The sequence below is a fragment of the Tachypleus tridentatus genome, unplaced genomic scaffold (genome assembly GCF_004210375.1).
Source record: "Tachypleus tridentatus isolate NWPU-2018 unplaced genomic scaffold, ASM421037v1 Hic_cluster_1, whole genome shotgun sequence".
NCBI classification, from domain to species: Eukaryota; Metazoa; Arthropoda; class Merostomata; order Xiphosura; family Limulidae; genus Tachypleus; species Tachypleus tridentatus.
Genome location: NW_027467777.1, coordinates 15324043 through 15343650, shown reverse-complemented (window position 1 = coordinate 15343650; position 19608 = coordinate 15324043). Strand labels below are relative to the sequence as shown.

Sequence of the window (19608 nt, the reverse complement as noted above, 5' to 3'; positions counted from 1 at the left end):
ATATGGCTACTTCTATGGATGATACCACCTTTATGATTTATATACAGTAAAAAACACAAGGTCTACTTAATATGGCTACTTCTATGGATGACACCACCTTTATGATTTATATACAGTAAAAAACACAAGGTCTACTTAATATGGCTACTTCTATAGATGACACAACCTTTATGATTTATATACAGTAAAAAAACAAGGTCTACTTAATATGGCTACTTCTATGGATGACACCACCTTTATGATTTATATACAACAAAAAAACAAGGTCTACTTAATATGGCTACTTCTATGGATACCACCTTTATGATTTATATACAGTAAAAAAAACAAGGTCTACTTAATATGGCTACTTCTATGGATGACACAACCTTTATGATTTATATACAGTAAAAAAACAAGGTCTACTTAATATGGCTACTTCTATGGATGACACCACCTTTATGATTTATATACAGTAAAAAAACAAGGTCTACTTAATATGGCTACTTCTATGGATGACACCACCTTTATGATTTATATACAGTAAAAACACAAGGTCTACTTAATATGGCTACTTCTATGGATGACACCACCTTTATGATTTATATACAGTAAAAACACAAGGTCTACTTAATATGGCTACTTCTATGGATGACACCACCTTTATGATTTATATACAATAAAAACACAAGGTCTACTTAATATGGCTACTTCTATGGATGACACCACCTTTATGATTTATATACAGTAAAAAACACAAGGTCTACTTAATATGGCTACTTCTATGGATGACACCACCTTTATGATTTATATACAGTAAAAAAACAAGGTCTACTTAATATGGCTACTTCTATGGATGATACCACCTTTATGATTTATATACAATAAAAACACAAGGTCTACTTAATATGGCTACTTCTATGGATGATACCACCTTTATGATTTATATACAATAAAAACACAAGGTCTACTTAATATGGCTACTTCTATGGATGACACCACCTTTATGATTTATATACAATAAAAAAACAAGGTCTACTTAATATGGCTACTTCTATGGATGACACCACCTTTAAGATTTATATACAGTAAAAACACAAGGTCTACTTAATATGGCTACTTCTATGGATGACACCACCTTTAAGATTTATATACAGTAAAAACACAAGGTCTACTTAATATGGCTACTTCTATGGATGACACCACCTTTATGATTTATATACAGTAAAAAAACAAGGTCTACTTAATATGGCTACTTCAATGGATGATACCACCTTTATGATTTATATACAGTAAAAACACAAGGTCTACTTAATATGGCTACTTCTACAGATGATACCACCTTTATGATTTATATACAATAAAAACACAAGGTCTACTTAATATGGCTACTTCTATGGATGATACCATCTTTATGATTTATATACATTAAAAAAACAAGGTCTACTTAATATGGCTACTTCTATGGATGATACCACCTTTATGATTTATATACAGTAAAAAAACAAGGTCTACTTAATATGGCTACTTCTATGGATGATACCACCTTTATGATTTATATACAGTAAAAACACAAGGTCTACTTAATATGGCTACTTCTATAGATGATACCACCTTTATGATTTATATACAATAAAAACACAAGGTCTACTTAATATGGCTACTTCTATGGATGACACCACCTTTATGATTTATATACAATAAAAACACAAGGTCTACTTAATATGGCTACTTCTATGGATACCACCTTTATGATTTATATACAGTAAAAAAACAAGGTCTACTTAATATGGCTACTTCTATGGATGATACCACCTTTATGATTTATATACAGTAAAAACACAAGGTCTACTTAATATGGCTACTTCTATGGATGATACCACCTTTATGATTTATATACAATAAAAACACAAGGTCTACTTAATATGGCTACTTCTATGGATGACACCACCTTTATGATTTATATACAGTAAAAACACAAGGTCTACTTAATATGGCTACTTCTATGGATACCACCTTTATGATTTATATACAGTAAAAAAACAAGGTCTACTTAATATGGCTACTTCTATGGATGATACCACCTTTATGATTTATATACAGTAAAAAACAAGGTCTACTTAATATGGCTACTTCTATGGATGATACCACCTTTATGATTTATATACAGTAAAAAAACAAGGTCTACTTAATATGGCTACTTCTATGGATGACACCACCTTTATGATTTATATACAGTAAAAACACAAGGTCACCTTAATATGGCTACTGCTATGGATACTACCTTTATGATTTATATACAGTAAAAAAATAAGGTCTACTTAATATGGCTACTTCAATGGATGATACCACCTTTATGATTTATATACAATAAAAAAACAAGGTCTACTTAATATGGCTACTTCTATGGATGATACCACCTTTATGATTTATATACAGTAAAAACACAAGGTCTACTTAATATGGCTACTTCTATGGATGACACCACCTTTATGATTTATATACAGTAAAAACACAAGGCCTACTTGATATGGCTACTTCTATAGATGACACAACCTTTATGATTTATATACAGTAAGAAAACAAGGTCTACTTAATATGGCTACTTCTATGGATGACACCACCTTTATGATTTATATACAATAAAAAAACAAGGTCTACTTAATATGGCTACTTCTATGGATACCACCTTTATGATTTATATACAGTAAAAAAACAAGGTCTACTTAATATGGCTACTTCTATGGATGACACAACCTTTATGATTTATATACAGTAAAAAAACAAGGTCTACTTAATATGGCTACTTCTATGGATGACACCACCTTTATGATTTATATACAGTAAAAAAACAAGGTCTACTTAATATGGCTACTTCTATGGATGACACCACCTTTATGATTTATATACAGTAAAAAAACAAGGTCTACTTAATATGGCTACTTCTATGGATGACACAACCTTTATGATTTATATACAGTAAAAACACAAGGTCTACTTAATATGGCTACTTCTATGGATGACACCACCTTTATGATTTATATACAGTAAAAAAACAAGGTCTACTTAATATGGCTACTTCTATGGATGACACCACCTTTATGATTTATATACAGTAAAAAACAAGGTCTACTTAATATGGCTACTTCTATGGATGACACAACCTTTATGATTTATATACAGTAAAAAACACAAGGTCTACTTAATATGGCTACTTCTATGGATGACACCACCTTTATGATTTATATACAGTAAAAAACAAGGTCTACTTAATATGGCTACTTCTATGGATGACACCACCTTTATGATTTATATACAGTAAAAAACACAAGGTCTACTTAATATGGCTACTTCTATGGATGACACCACCTTTATGATTTAGATACAGTAAAAAAACAAGGTCTACTTAATATGGCTACTTCTATGGATGATACCACCTTTATGATTTATATACAGTAAAAACACAAGGTCTACTTAATATGGCTACTTCTATGGATGATACCACCTTTATGATTTATATACAGTAAAAACACAAGGCCTACTTGATATGGCTACTTCTATAGATGACAACCTTTATGATTTATATACAGTAAGAAAACAAGGTCTACTTAATATGGCTACTTCTATGGATGACACCACCTTTATGATTTATATACAATAAAAAACAAGGTCTACTTAATATGGCTACTTCTATGGATACCACCTTTATGATTTATATACAGTAAAAAAACAAGGTCTACTTAATATGGCTACTTCTATGGATGACACCACCTTTATGATTTATATACAGTAAAAAAACAAGGTCTACTTAATATGGCTACTTCTATGGATGACACAACCTTTATGATTTATATACAGTAAAAACACAAGGTCTACTTAATATGGCTACTTCTATGGATGACACCACCTTTATGATTTATATACAGTAAAAAAACAAGGTCTACTTAATATGGCTACTTCTATGGATGATACCACCTTTATGATTTATATACAGTAAAAACACAAGGTCTACTTAATATGGCTACTTCTATGGATGATACCACCTTTATGATTTATATACAGTAAAAACACAAGGCCTACTTGATATGGCTACTTCTATAGATGACACAACCTTTATGATTTATATACAGTAAGAAAACAAGGTCTACTTAATATGGCTACTTCTATGGATGACACCACCTTTATGATTTATATACAATAAAAAAACAAGGTCTACTTAATATGGCTACTTCTATGGATACCACCTTTATGATTTATATACAATAAAAAACAAGGTCTACTTAATATGGCTACTTCTATGGATGACACCACCTTTATGATTTATATACAGTAAAAAAACAAGGTCTACTTAATATGGCTACTTCTATGGATGACACAACCTTTATGATTTATATACAGTAAAAACACAAGGTCTACTTAATATGGCTACTTCTATGGATGACACCACCTTTATGATTTATATACAGTAAAAAAACAAGGTCTACTTAATATGGCTACTTCTATGGATGACACCACCTTTATGATTTATATACAGTAAAAAAACAAGGTCTACTTAATATGGCTACTTCTATGGATGACACAACCTTTATGATTTATATACAGTAAAAACACAAGGTCTACTTAATATGGCTACTTCTATGGATGACACCACCTTTAAGATTTATATACAGTAAAAAAAACAAGGTCTACTTAATATGGCTACTTCTATGGATGACACAACCTTTATGATTTATATACAGTAAAAACACAAGGTCTACTTAATATGGCTACTTCTATGGATGACACCACCTTTATGATTTAGATACAGTAAAAAAACAAGGTCTACTTAATATGGCTACTTCTATGGATGATACCACCTTTATGATTTATATACAGTAAAAAAACAAGGTCTACTTAATATGGCTACTTCTATGGATGACACCACCTTTATGATTTATATACAGTAAAAAAACAAGGTCTACTTAATATGGCTACTTCTATGGATGACACCACCTTTATGATTTATATACAGTAAAAAAACAAGGTCTACTTAATATGGCTACTTCTATGGATGACACAACCTTTATGATTTATATACAGTAAAAACACAAGGTCTACTTAATATGGCTACTTCTATGGATGACACCACCTTTAAGATTTATATACAGTAAAAAAACAAGGTCTACTTAATATGGCTACTTCTATGGATGACACAACCTTTATGATTTATATACAGTAAAAACACAAGGTCTACTTAATATGGCTACTTCTATGGATGACACCACCTTTATGATTTAGATACAGTAAAAAAAACAAGGTCTACTTAATATGGCTACTTCTATGGATGATACCACCTTTATGATTTATATACAGTAAAAAAACAAGGTCTACTTAATATGGCTACTTCTATGGATGATACCACCTTTATGATTTATATACAATAAAAACACAAGGTCTACTTAATATGGCTACTTCTATGGATGACACCACCTTTATGATTTATATACAGTAAAAAAACAGCAATTTTTAACCCTTTCTTTTTCATTTGACACTGTAATACAAATACTAAACTAATGGTCTGATGACTAAGTTAAAATATCTGTTAATTATATAACTAACTGCTATCAGAAACAAACTATCCAGCAAAAATAAATACTCACATTAAAAGCCAATTTTTCTAGAAAGTGAGAGATTCCGCTAGGATATGCAACTTCATACCTCGAACCTGAGTCGATGACGACTATTGGGAGACAAATATTAATGTTTCACTAATTGTTGTTAATAAACAAATACAGACAACTCAATATAACTTACATCATTTAACATTTATATTCATGTATTCTTCAGTGAAACAAAATAATTAATTACATATAATTCTATCAAGAATAAATAATTATTCTGAGAAGTACCTTGCATGTTATGTACTTATTAACCTAACATGTATAAACTTATATAATTATTAAAATCTCAATTAAAATTAATTTCTGAATATCAAATAGTTGAAGTAAACCCCAAAAATGATTTACTAAGCTTCTTACATGCTGAACATTCTCACTGGTTTGGCACCTTAGTCAAAAACTAAGTGTTACATGTTACACAAAAAATTAACTTTTTAAAAACGTCTATTAACCAAAATTAATATAAACTTCACCATGCAACCTGTAATTTTTGAGGGTTCATTTCCATTCCTTTGAAGTCATACAACATTGGAATGAGTACCTTCTCAGTAGTAAAGGTACATGAAAAATAATATTAATAACTATTCAATGTCTAATAACCAACCAAAGAGAACATTAGTAACTATTCAATGTCTAATAACCAACCAAAGAGAACACTGGTAACTATCCAATATCTCATAACCAAGCAAAGAGAACATTAGTAACTATTCAATGTCTAATAACCAACCAAAGAGAACATTAGTAACTATTCAATGTCTAATAACCAACCAAAGAGAACATTAGTAACTATTCAATGTCTAATAACCAACCAAAGAGAACATTAGTAACTATTCAATGTCTAATAACCAACCAAAGAGAACATTAGTAACTATTCAATGTCTAATAACCAACCAAAAAGAACATTAGTAACTATTCAATGTCTAATAACCAACCAAAAAGAACATTAGTAACTATTCAATGTCTAATAACCAAGCAAAGAGAACATTAGTAACTATTCAATGTCTAATAACCAACCAAAGAGAACATTAGTAACTATTCAATGTCTAATAACCAACCAAAGAGAACATTAGTAACTATTCAATGTCTAATAACCAACCAAAGAGAACATTAATAACTATTCAATGTCTAATAACCAACCAAAAAGAACATTAGTAACTATTCAATGTCTAATAACCAACCAAACTGAAAGAATAAAAAAGGCACTGGTATCGAATCTTCAACCACCTTTTAAATCCTGAAGAAATCTGCACAACCTTGTATTTTTAATCTCTGTATCTACTACTATTAGTTTATTTTGTTCATAAATCAGATCAACTTCAACATATCATTTCGAACATTTAGGATCAGAAATATTGTTAACATCTTTCATTGTAATGGCAGAACAAAATATTTAAAAGCTAAACTGTCTCATAATTTTTTAAACTTGCCATCCATATCTTTTAAGGACCCAATCCATATTTTAACATACTAAAGTCCTTTAAAGTAGCAAAAAAGAAAAAATCCTTCTTGTTGAATATGAATAGTCAACTGTTTCTCATAAAGGAAATAACAGTAAAAATACCTCATTTTGTGTAATTTGAAATTTAAATAATGCTGGAATATTTGCTGACATGTTTTAGAAACCTTTAAGAAAGATTTTCAAAGAATTCTCACACTAAACCTTTTTCTATAGATGTATAATTGTCATACTCATTGTTATAACTAATCTCAACTTCATAGATGAGTTCCAACTTAACTCTGCCTTTCTAATTCAATAACCAAGTTTAAAATGAAACAAATTTAGAGTAATGAGTTTTTAACAAAAATATTTGGGGTCAATCTCTAGGTTATGTAACTGTGGGTATTCCTGGAATTGTCACTTTTAAATTCTGATATATTGGAATCTAAGCTACAAAAACATCAGTGTAATGTATTATTAAACTATAAATATAGTGAGTTTTAAAGAACCTTTATTAAAAACAAATATTTCTTCCTATTCATATAGTTTAAGCAAACCATCAGGGGGTCTTAAGTTTCACTAGTACACAAACTGTTTAAATTTACTCATTGGAGCTAACTACAACACCTTAATAAACTTGTGCATCCATTTATTGTGATAATTGAAGACAACCTGTCACGTTCCTAATCTTTAACTCGTAAAACTAATTTATACATGATCAACAGAAATGTCACATGAAAATTTTAAAACTTGTTACAGACATGATGTCAAAGGTTGACTGAATTAAAGAAATGCAAATGTTTCTGAAAGCAACTCAAAAGACTTAATAATTTGGATATTTAAAAATTGGAGCTGAAAAAGAATAGATGTTCGTTGAAATACAACAGCTTATGAATCTACGATGTGAATAATGTTGTTCCATAAAAAGGGTTCAAAATAAACTGGTTACAGTTTTCATAATATAGAACTTGTTACCATTAGTCCTTTCTTTAATAATTCAAAATCATTAACAGGTACACAGTAATATTATACCCTTAAGTTTAACTTCTGTTGTAAAAAATTACAAAAACATTTTTTCCCAGTAACTTATCGATAAACAATAAAAAAAAGGTTTTAGTGAACTTGCTGTCAAAATTCTTTTGAGGTTAGACCAGATATTTTCACAGAGCAAACACTACTTCTCTTGTAAGGGGCATAAATTTAAGGGGGTATGTATCTCCGAAGTTTTATTGCTGCAACATGGAAACAAAGTAATAAGAAATTGATTATGGCTATCTTTACGCTTCTAATTTACCCTCCCACAAACACTTACATTATCACCCTCCCTTCGTACAACAAATTTATGACCCTGTTTATGTGTCACATTTCCTACAACAAATTTATGACCCTGTTTATGTGTCACATTTCTATTCAAAGTTTAAACTGCACCTCCTACTGTACAAAACTGTCCAAATTTGTTTTGAGATGCTACACGTAGACCATTATTCAGTACTGTAATTCTCGTAGAATCTTGCTTGTGATCTGCCACGTTAGCATAAACTGGTTTTGGAAGACCTGGAACTGAATCAGTCAGCAATATATTACAAATTTCTTCTGATGAGATACCATTTGATGGACCACTGCTTTTGTGTCGTAATGAATGACTTCGAAAACATTCAGAACGTGAACTGTAGGGAGAAAATATACATTTATATACACAGTAAAAACATGTGGCATTTCTTCATTTTATACATGAACAATAATGAAAATATACTGTAATGGCTTTACATACTTTAGTAAGCACAGTTAGATATATTCAAAACATTAATGAGCAAAACTACTAAACAAAATGGATACCAAAACACTAACTATGAATTTATGGGTCAAAAACTTCAAAGCTTTAACTTAGAGATCACTGTCAATTTCATCAAAGATCAAGTTAGCATTTCACTCTCACGAGTCATACGATGTTTTGGGAATTCTCATAACTTGTCATGCTACTCTAGATAGAACAATAACAATCCTCTGTTTATATTGCTACAACATATGTGGTTGTTTAATAACTTCCTGGATTTCCTTTCGCTCAAAAATTTCAGGCCATTAAAGTTAAGTATTTATACTTCATCTTGAAAACTACCTACTAATAATACAATCAAATTTAAATGTAAGAATGAGTAAAATGACCTTTCATTTCTTAAACACTGTCGGTGTTTTATAAGTTCGTAAACTATAGTACCCAACCACGTAAATGTAATCAATGTTATTTATCAAGTTTGCATAACTTTTGTTGTACACAAATAAGTCAACACAAGGTTGTGAGATGAATACTACTACTGTCTCTAAAGAACTGATGTAAGTAATTCAGTAACTACAGCTTAGCTGTAAAATTTTATTCATGACGTGTTAAATGCAATTGCATTTTTAAATCATTCAATCAAGTGGGTAAGAGATGAATGTGTAACAAAGTGCTTTCAAAACTGTGGATTTCTTCTTGATAATGGCAGAGATTGTGGAGAAGTATGTTGTGACGATTCTAGTGAAATCCAAACTTCGATTGAGAAGACTGATGCAGATGATTCTGTGAATGTTGACAAGAATGTTTTAACAGAAACTGATGAAGTTGATTTATAATCTATAATAGAATCTCAAGATGGTAACAGTGTGAGAGATTCAGAAGATGAACAAAATGGGAAAGATAGTGAGGAAATAGAAATTCCTACTTCATCGCATGTGTTAAGTTGTATTAAAACTATCAAACTGTATGCAAAAATGAAGGGAGAAAATGAATTTCATGAAAAGGCCATAGAATTGGTGTTCTCTTTTAACTGTATGAGAAAGCCCATTAAAAAAACGAAACAGCTGAAATTGGATACTTTCTTTGAATAAATTTAATTACTATTTTGTGTACTCGTGTATATTTTGAATGTATGTGTTTTGAACATATTTTGTGAATGGTGAGTCTTCACTTATTGCATACTTATAATTGCAGGTAGAAATAGTGTTACATTTAATTGTCATAAGGATGTAGTGATACAACAATACTATATGATTATTGTATTGTGAGACCATGATATGATTGTAACAATACATCTTTTGATACAATTTATGTATCTTCACTAAATTTAGCAAGCTTTCAGTAAACAATAAGTGTTTTGTACAAAAACAAACTTATAACAAAGTAGATTTACTAAAATTAATAATTCAGTAGAGGTAGATAAGTATTGAACACATGTTGTCTATTTCTTTTATCATAAACATTAAATACAAAATAACATAAAATAACAATAACAAAATAGACAGATATTAATTTTTTTTATTTTACTTCTATTGCCAGCTGCCATTTAGTTGATCAAGTCTGAGATATGTGGCAGATGTTGTTTAACTGTCTAAAATGATGCATATAGGTTTACACAATTCTAATTAGCATTACAATTTGAATGGGAATAAATTAATTCAGTATAGGTGGACAAAAACGTTGGTCTTATGACTGAAAAATAATATCTAAACAGCTAGCAGTAGATCCGATAGAAATGTTGAATACAAGGGATATAATTTCACTGTATAGATCACTTGTAAGGCCTCATTTAGAATACTGTGTATAGTATTGGGCTCCCTTCCTCAAAAGGGACATTTAATTGTTGGAGAAGATTCAGAGAAAACCACTATAATGACACCTGAGATGGTGGGATTTTCATAAAATCTCTGAAGTTGTTTTCTCTGGAGAGGAGAAAGGTCAGAGGGAATCTGATAAAGATGTTTACGATTATTAGGTGTATTAATAAAATAGACCTATCAAACCTTTTGTACTTAAAAGTGAAAGCAACAAGACAAGAGTTAACAAGTTCAAATTTTGGCAGCATGGGAGTCACCTGCACTTTAAACAGTATTATTTTTCAAACAGGGTGGACGGTTTTTGAAATGAGACAGAAAAGTTAACAGAGTTCATAGAAAGACTGGATGAATATGTGAGTAGCATTAGTAAAAGACGGTCACAGTTTGGAGCTTGAAGTGACATTCCTGATGGGTTAATAAGTTTCGTTTTGCCCCTTTAAAATTTTGTGAATTTATGAAGTTGTAAGTGAAGTGTGAAGTACTTAAATAAGGCAATATTAGTAATACACATAATAAATAACAGATAATAATGTTAAGCTTTTAACAAACTATTGGTAAAACTAATATACTTAGATGCGTATCGTATGGACTATTATAACACGCGTACCCCTAAATTGTTAATGTTAAGAGTACACAAGTTCTAAACAACATCTTATGTCTCATGCAATTTTTACTATACAAATTAGGGAAATATGTTCTACTTTGTAAATATCAAAGTTTTAGTGATTAGACCTGTTTCTAAAGCTGCGAAAAATAAATTGTTCAAATACAACTAATACATACCTGTACAGTAATTTTCGTAAACCAATTAAGACACGCATTTTTCCACTCTTTGCCGCACCAGTCATCATTTTATGTGATGAAACGCTATCTAGCGATCAGTTTTCTTATACAAAAAACAAATTAATTATTATCCACTAAATATATATATTTTTATTTTAATTATATCTAGTATTGAAATTAGAATTTATTCAAGGTATACTTCAACGAAAAGCAAAAATAAGTGAAACCTTAAAAACAATTGAATCGATAAATAATATTAGAGACAAAAATCAATTATTACATAAAGTTAACTTGATGAAGCAGTTCATGATGACGAGAAACTCATCTGCGCTAAAAATGTATTCTAAAGACGACTGGTATGGGTGTTAAGACTTTAATTGAAATAGAGTACACGACAACTTTTCCACTTTCATATGTCATCTTCTGGTTAAGGTTAACAAAATGAAACAAAGCTTCATCAATATCAACAAATTTCCTTCAAAAACCGTTGAAAAATTATACATACAAAACTGGACCAAGAACATTGCCAACAACAAACGAACAGTAATAAATTTAAAACAACAACAAACTTACACCGATGCATACCATATATTAGCGAAAATATAACTAACATTTGGAAAAAATCTTACAACAAAACATAACATTCCAATAAATTTATTTAAAAACCAGATACAAAACTAAACTCCAGACTATATAAAAACTACACTGGCAAACATAACACCAACATTATTTATAAAATACGATGCAACAACTAGATTCAAAGAAAACAAGGAAACACCTTTTTCACCTTTTTGAAAATTCTAAATCAAATAAGTATAATATAACCATAGAAAGCACCAACATACTAAGTAGGGAAACAAATACAGACAAACGCAAAATCGAAGAAATCCTGCTTATAAAAGAGCTCACATCAAAATTAAACCAATATAACGAAATACCTTTATACCTATATTAATTAATACCGAACATCTAATTTCAACGTCCCCTACAATTTCGTACCCGTGTACACTCTCATCTCTAAAACATGTGTCCGGTAATGGTCAATTGCAAATTCTGTTTGTTAACCATTAGATGATCTAAAAAAAAGTCGAAACGTTGTTCTGTACTTTATTTTAATTGAAGTTTTATTAGCCATACCAACCGTTTTTAGAAACAATGAAAAAGTAGTTATTAAATTTTAAAATGTTCACATCTTTATTAAATGACAGAAAAAGGAATCTTACTTTGTTACTGAGGTGTTGCTTGGACAGACTCACATCTGCCCATTCGACACTGTAGTGTCGCTTGGATAGACTCACATCTGCGAATAAGTTGCAGACCTTGATGAGAGCGCACAATTGTTATAACGGTATTGTTAAACGATGTAAAACTAATGGACGACACTCCATTTCGAAGAAGAAATTCTTGGATATTTCTCATATGAGTAGAAACACTCGCACGATAAAGTGTTTAAGACAATAATGATAGGCAGGGACGCTACACTCTTGGTAACTCAAAGTAACAACATATTTGATGTGACTTGAAGGCTATTGTTGAGAAAAATAACCTGAAATTGGCGAATGAAAACCACACTTCCCACAAACAACAGCAAGAGAAAACTAAGTAAAAGAACTGGAGTCGTAGCTACTCCATTAATATTCTCCACTCGATCCTTTTGACGTAACTAAAACAATCTTCTGTTTACACGTGGTCTTGGAAGCTAACAGTCTCTCATATTAGAGGGTTCGTGGAAAGTTTCTGATAATGTGTATGTGTGGGTTTTTATAGCAAAGCCACGTCGGGCTATCTGCTGAGCTCATCGAGGGGAATCGAACCCCTGATTTTAGCGTTGTAAGTCCGTGGACTTACCGCTGTACTAGCGGGGAACTGATAATATGTATTCTAATCTTGTCCTTGTGTATTTCATATAATCTGCCTGGAATGTCCTGGGGTTAGGGCGCATGACTCGTCCTCCAACATGCTTGCCCTTTATAAAGTGACGGTCAATCCCATTTTCATTGGTAAAGACTAGTCCAACAGTTGTTTACTAGGTGACTTACGGCCCGGCATGGGTAGGTGGTTAAGGCCCTCGACTCGTAATTCGAGGATCGCGGGTTCGAATCCCCGTCGCACCACAACATACTCGCCCTTTCAGCCGTGGGGGCGTTATAATTCTACGGTTAATCCCACTATTCGTTGGCAAAAGAGTAGCCCAATAGTTGGCGGTGGGTGGTGATGACTAGCTGACTTCCCTCTAGTCTTACACTGCTAAATTAGGGACAGCTAGCGCAGATAGCCCTCGTGTAGCTTTGTGCGAAATTCAAGCAAACAAACCAAAGTAGGTGACTTCCTTCTAGTCTGTCTTTTCTAAAATAGGGACAGCTAGTATATATAGCTTACAAGGAATTTGCTTGAGATTCAAAACAAACAAATAAACCTCGTATTAACTTGAGACAATGAAAACTACAGTTTGGGACAATAATGATAATCATGGCCGCAAGACGAAGAAAGTAGTTCAAACGGACCTGTGACATAACTCACATAAAGTTCAGTTAAGCCCTAGTAATAGCCTAAAATATTGTAAAAACAAGCAAACATGTTTACAATTAACTCAATGTTAACAACCATTTGGAACCAATAATTTTTCCTTGGTCAATATTATTGATTCGTGTGAATTCAAAGCTCGTGCTGAATAAAATCACACAGAAATTTGGAATAAAGTTGTTTTTTTGTTTTATGAATTTTGCGCTATCCGTCCCTAATATAGCACTGTAAGACTAGAAGGAAGGCAGCTTGTCATCACTACTCACCGCCAACTGTTGGGCTACTCTTTTACCAACGAATAGTGGAATTGATCGTCACATTATAACGTCCCCACAGCTGAAAGGGAGAGCATGTTTAGTATGACGGGGATTCAAACCCGCAACCCTCAGATTACGAGTCGAGTACCATAACTACCTGGCCACGCCGGGCCTTTTTCAAATTTCGCTAAAATAATATAAAAATGTTCCTAAAATATTATATTTCTTAAAATCTTCGATATTCCATAACATAGACAAGTAATAGAAATAAAATGTATATAAAGAACGACTAAGTTGATGATAAAGAAAACAAGAAGTAAATAAAACTTAAATAATTCAACAAAACTTATCATCAAGAAGAAAATCTTGAAGAACATCTGAAGAAGTTTAATTTTCAAAAGTAATGTTATTTATCAATACAGGTTATTACAATGTGTCATTTATAATGGGTCATCAGTTTCAAGTTTAGAAACATAAGAAATAAGAGACATTTCGTAATGAATTTTATTTAAAAAATATTGTTTTCTCTAACCTCAGACATGGCTTCACACTTCAATGTCTGCCAAAACAGCGCCTGTCTGCAGTTCGTTGTTATTATTATATAAGTTGGGTTTTGATAAATATAACGTGCTATTTAGGTAAGAAACGTCAGTGAGTTATTCCTATCAGTTATTTTTTATTGGAATCACATTCGCTTCCTAACAAATCAAGAAGAAATAAAAAGATATAGTATTAACTTCAAACATTGACGACAGAGGACACTACCATACATTCAGGAAAAAAAATGTTACTTTGGAAAATATTACTGGTTTACGCTTTGTGTGTGTGTTTTTCTTCAAGCAAAGCCACATTGGGCTATCTGCTGAATCCATCGAAAGGAATCTAACCCCTGATTTTAGCGTTGTAAATCCATAGGCGTACCACTGTACCAGCGATGGATTTTGTTGTTGTTGTTAAGTTAGTTTCTATTTTCACCGAGTGGGATCGTGACCCAGGTTTTAACGCTAAAAATTCGTTGATATATCAATGCTCCCTTAGAAGACTTGGTTTATAAAAGATTTCTACTTCTTAAATATGACTTAGAATTTAAAATATATATATATATTTATTTATATTGCTATTATAATATTTTAAATAACTATAACAGTAAAATTCAGAGACCAAATTACATATATATCTCACAACACAAAATTGAGATTTATCACTCTGTTCTTTTAATGTAAAATAATATTTTCGTTTCCAATTCCTTTCGAAGCACATCTCACTTTGTTAACAACAAAACGGGCCCTGCATGGCCAGGTGGGTTGAGGCGTTAGCAGTTCCTAATTTAGCAGTAAAAGAGTAGAGGAAAGTCATCACCATCCATCGCAACTCTTGGACTACTCTTTTACCAACGAACAGTGGGATTGACCGTCATATTATAACGCACTGACAGCTGAAAGGGAAATCATGTTTGGTATAACGGTGATTCGAACCTGCGACCATCAGATTGCGAGTCAAGCTCCATAACCACCAGGCCATGCTGTAGAATTCAGGTGGTTGAAATAACGTTAATTCTACACATTATGTTTGATCTGAAAAAAATTTACCAATATTTCAAAAGATAGACTATGAAATATTAGAACTGGAGAGTTTACTTTAACCAGTTAACGATAAGTTAGAAACTGGAAAATGGTGTGTCTTCTGTATGGAATTATAGAAGCATGACACAAGCGTATTTTGTCCAGAGAAGCAATCTGGTGTATCCTCTGTATGAAATGCTATAAGTGTATTTTAGTATTTTCTGTTATATGCTAGGCTATATGTGAAAACTAAATTTCAAAATGTGATTCTATTTGGCTCGTGCATTTTCGAAGATTTTTTTTTTTCTAGTGCAGAGATAGATAATAGATATCTGCCCTTTGTCCATCGCGAGGAACAAACTCTAAATTTTAGAATTATAAGTATATAAACTTAGTGCTGAGGCACTACAGGCAACATTTCAAAATAAAAGTTTCTTTAACATTGTATTGTTCTTTATAAACTTTACAAAAGATTAAAACTGTAAAATAAATTAGATTACGTTCATCTAATTATAAGATTTGAAATATTTAATTATCAAAATTTTAGCATGCTCGTTTCGAAATTGAAAAAAACGTTCACTGAGTTATATGTATTCTGCACATTAACTTCTTTACGACTTCTTTTATATAACAACGAGGCGAATTTCTTTGCGAATGTATTTTGTATAAAAGTAAATAATAGAACAGCCAGCATATTAGGCTAAACGGAATCTTAAACAAACGCGCTGTTGGAGTCACGCAAATCTTAAATCATTGTTCATTAGTTTTGTTGTTGTTGTATTTGACGGTGTTTTAATTTGACTACATCTGATTAACGACCATCACTTTTAAATCTCTAAATAAACATAAATTAAAGTTAGCATATTTGAAAAAAAAACAAAACAGCTTTCTGCGAACACGAACGAAAACACGTATTTGAATGGACGTGATAACATCACAAACTATGTAAGTGAAGGTTTCGTTGCGTAGCGTGATGCACGTTGTGCTAGATGCTCGTAAAATAACCTTAACGAGATGAGCTGGGACGGACGGCTTCATTAACACCAATAATCCTTCGTAGACAATAACTTTGATGAATGACAATGAAACTGTACATTCGAAATTGGGGAAGTAAATATTCCATGCACGAGAACTTGTTTCTAGATGATGTTAAAACTTGCTTCTAGATGGTGTTAGAACTTGTTTCTAGATGGTGTTAGAACTTGTTTCTAGATGTTGTTAAAACTTGCTTCTAGATGGTGTTAGAACTTGTTTCTAGATGGTGTTAGAACTTGCTTCTAGATGGTGTTAGAACGCATGTAAATAAAACAAATGGAACCAAGGACTTTCGTTGTTTAGTTTGTTTGTTTTTGAATTTCCCGTAAAGCTACACAAGGGCTATCTGAGCTAACCGTCCCTAATTTAGAAGTGTAAGTCTAGAGGGAAGGCAGCTACTCATCTCTACCCACCGCCAACTCTTGGACTACTCTTTTACCGATGAATAGTGGGATTGACCCTCACATAATAACGCCCCCACGGCTGAAAGGGCAAGCATGTTTGATGTGACGGAAATTCGAACCCACGACCCTCGGATTACGAGTGGAGCGCCTTAACCATCTAACCATGGTGCGTGGTTTAATCCAATTTCAAATAAAATGTAAACTGTGACGCAGTGCAATAGTTCGTGTAGAGGAAATGGGGGGCTGTGATGGTGTGCAATAGTTTGTGTAGAGGAAATGGGGGGTGATGAAGTGCAAAAGTTTGTGTAGAAAAATGGGGGCGGTGATGCAGTGCAATAGTTCGTGTAGAGGAAATGGGGGCTGTGATGGTGTGCAATAGTTTGTGTAGAGGAACTGGGGCTGTGATGGTGTGCAATAGTTTGTGTAGAGGAAATGGGGCTGTGATGGTGTGCAATAGTTCGTGTAGAGAAAATGGGGGCTGTGATGTGTGCAATAGTTTGTGTAGAGGAAATGGGGTGATGAAGTGCAATAGTTCGTGTAGAAGAAATGGGGTTGTGATGGTGTGCAATAGTTCGTGCAGAGAAATAGGGAGCTGTGATGGTGTGCAATAGTTGTGTAGAGAGAAATAGAGCTGTGATGCAGTGCAATAGTTTGTGTAGAGAAATGGGGCTGTGATGGTGTGCAATAGTTCGTGTAGAGAAATGGGGCTGTGATGGTGTGCAATAGTTTGTGTAGAGGAAATGGGGGCTGTGATGCAGTGCAATAGTTTGTGTAGAGGAAATGGGGGCTGTGATGGTGTGCAATAGTTCGTGTAGAGGAAATGGGGCTGTGATGGTGTGCAATAGTTTGTGTAGAGGAAATGGGGGCTGTGATGGTGTGCAATAGTTCGTGTAGAGGAAATAGGGGTTTAAAAAAACCGGCTCCAAAAGGCCCATTGTTGCCAATAATGTAAATGATAAAAAATATATAGAGAATGTTGAAAACTAACAACAACTGGAATGGTGCACAATATATTTACATGAGAAGACAAACGTTAAAAATTAATTACTTTTAAATAAAATATGATAAACCATTAAGGTTATCTTACAAGCAGTAAAATGTAATATAATTTACAAACTTTAAAATTATTAATAATACACTTACATCCATAGCTTTAAAATCAACTGACTTTGGTTTGTTTTACATGTTGGGAAAAGCTACATCATTCAGGGAGTGGACAAACAGGGGAAGCCCCTCTTGAAAATGTTGTTAATTTTTTATGTCTTTTCTTGATGACGAGAAACCCACTTGAAATAAAAATGTATCTCAGGACGTCTGATATGGGTATTAACACTTTTGTTGATAAGCAGAGAACAACGTCAGGTTAACCTGAAGATGATCTAGGAAGGTCAAAACGTTGTTCTCTGCTTATCAATAAAAGTATTAATACCCATATCAGACGTCCTGAGATACATTTTTATATAATTTATTAGGTAGCATAAAATATGTAAACTATACGTTTTAGTACGAACTCGTTGAAGTCTGTTAAAATATGATCTCAAATCATAATTTTAACACTGTCTTGGACCAGCATGACCACGTGGTTAAGACACTCGACTCGTAATCCGAGGGTCGCGGGTTCGAATCCTCGTCACATCGAACATGCTCGCCTTTTCAGCCATGGGGGCGTTATAATGTGACGGTCAATCCCACTATTCGTTGGTAAAAGAGTAGCCCAAGAGTTGGCGGTGGGTGGTGATGACTAGCTGCCTTCCCTCTAGTCATACACTTCTAAATTAGGGACGGCTAGCACAGATAGCCCTCGTGTAGCTTTGCGACAAATTCACAACCAACAAGCAAGCAAACAAACACTGGCTTTGGTAAATACCTGAAATTCTCATGATTTTATTTATATTTTACCATAAAACGTGTTGTGCACATGCTGCAGTTTCTTAGTTCTTTTTGTTTCAATTAGCCTACAAAATGATCAAACAAGTTTATCTGCGATAACCACACGTAGAAATGTAACTCAAAATAACACAAACTAGTTTTACCAGTAAATATTCAGTCAACATTACCTTGGATTTCAGAACTGCTTTATATCCACGTGGCATCTTTTCATTGGGTTTGTTCAGATATTCCTCAGTGACTGGTTGTCATCCTTCTTTATGTACCTCAGAAAGTTCATCTTCCATGTTTGGTTTACGATCTTTTGATAATCGGTTTAACTCAGCCCATAACTTTTCAATAGGATTAATATCATGTGATGGAACATTTATAGCATCAGTTCTTTTATTTCTAGTATATCTTTTAAGTATTTCATAATTGAAGAGAAACTTGTTTGATCATTTTGAAATTGTTTCATCGACTGAAATGTCTACTTTTTTCTCGATTAAAACA

The 19608-nt window shown here is 32.5% G+C and overlaps 1 protein-coding gene across 1 annotated transcript; it reads right to left on the bottom strand.

Moving 5' to 3' along the window:
- Nucleotides 1–2786: 2786 nt before the first annotated feature.
- LOC143241688 (mitochondrial-processing peptidase subunit alpha-like) lies at nt 2787–11556 on the bottom strand. Its single transcript, XM_076484918.1, has 3 exons — nt 11449–11556; nt 8503–8741; nt 2787–5698 (listed from the first exon to the last, which is right to left on the bottom strand). The coding sequence occupies exons 1-3, from the start codon at nt 11514–11516 to the stop codon at nt 5583–5585; spliced, it is 423 nt and encodes a 140-aa protein (XP_076341033.1). The 5' UTR covers nt 11517–11556; the 3' UTR covers nt 2787–5582.
- Nucleotides 11557–19608: the final 8052 nt, after the last annotated feature.

Bases quoted from the DNA above. Each gene is read 5' to 3' on its own strand.
- LOC143241688 (XM_076484918.1), bottom strand. From the start codon at position 11,516: ATGATGACTGGTGCGGCAAAGAGTGGAAAAATGCGTGTCTTAATTGGT. The intron at 8,742-11,448 runs GTATGTATTAGT...TTCTCCCTACAG, and splicing joins TTACGAAAATTACTGTACAG to TTCACGTTCTGAATGTTTTC. The intron at 5,699-8,502 runs GTGCAGTTTAAA...GTCTCCCAATAG, and splicing joins ACAGTTTTGTACAGTAGGAG to TCGTCATCGACTCAGGTTCG.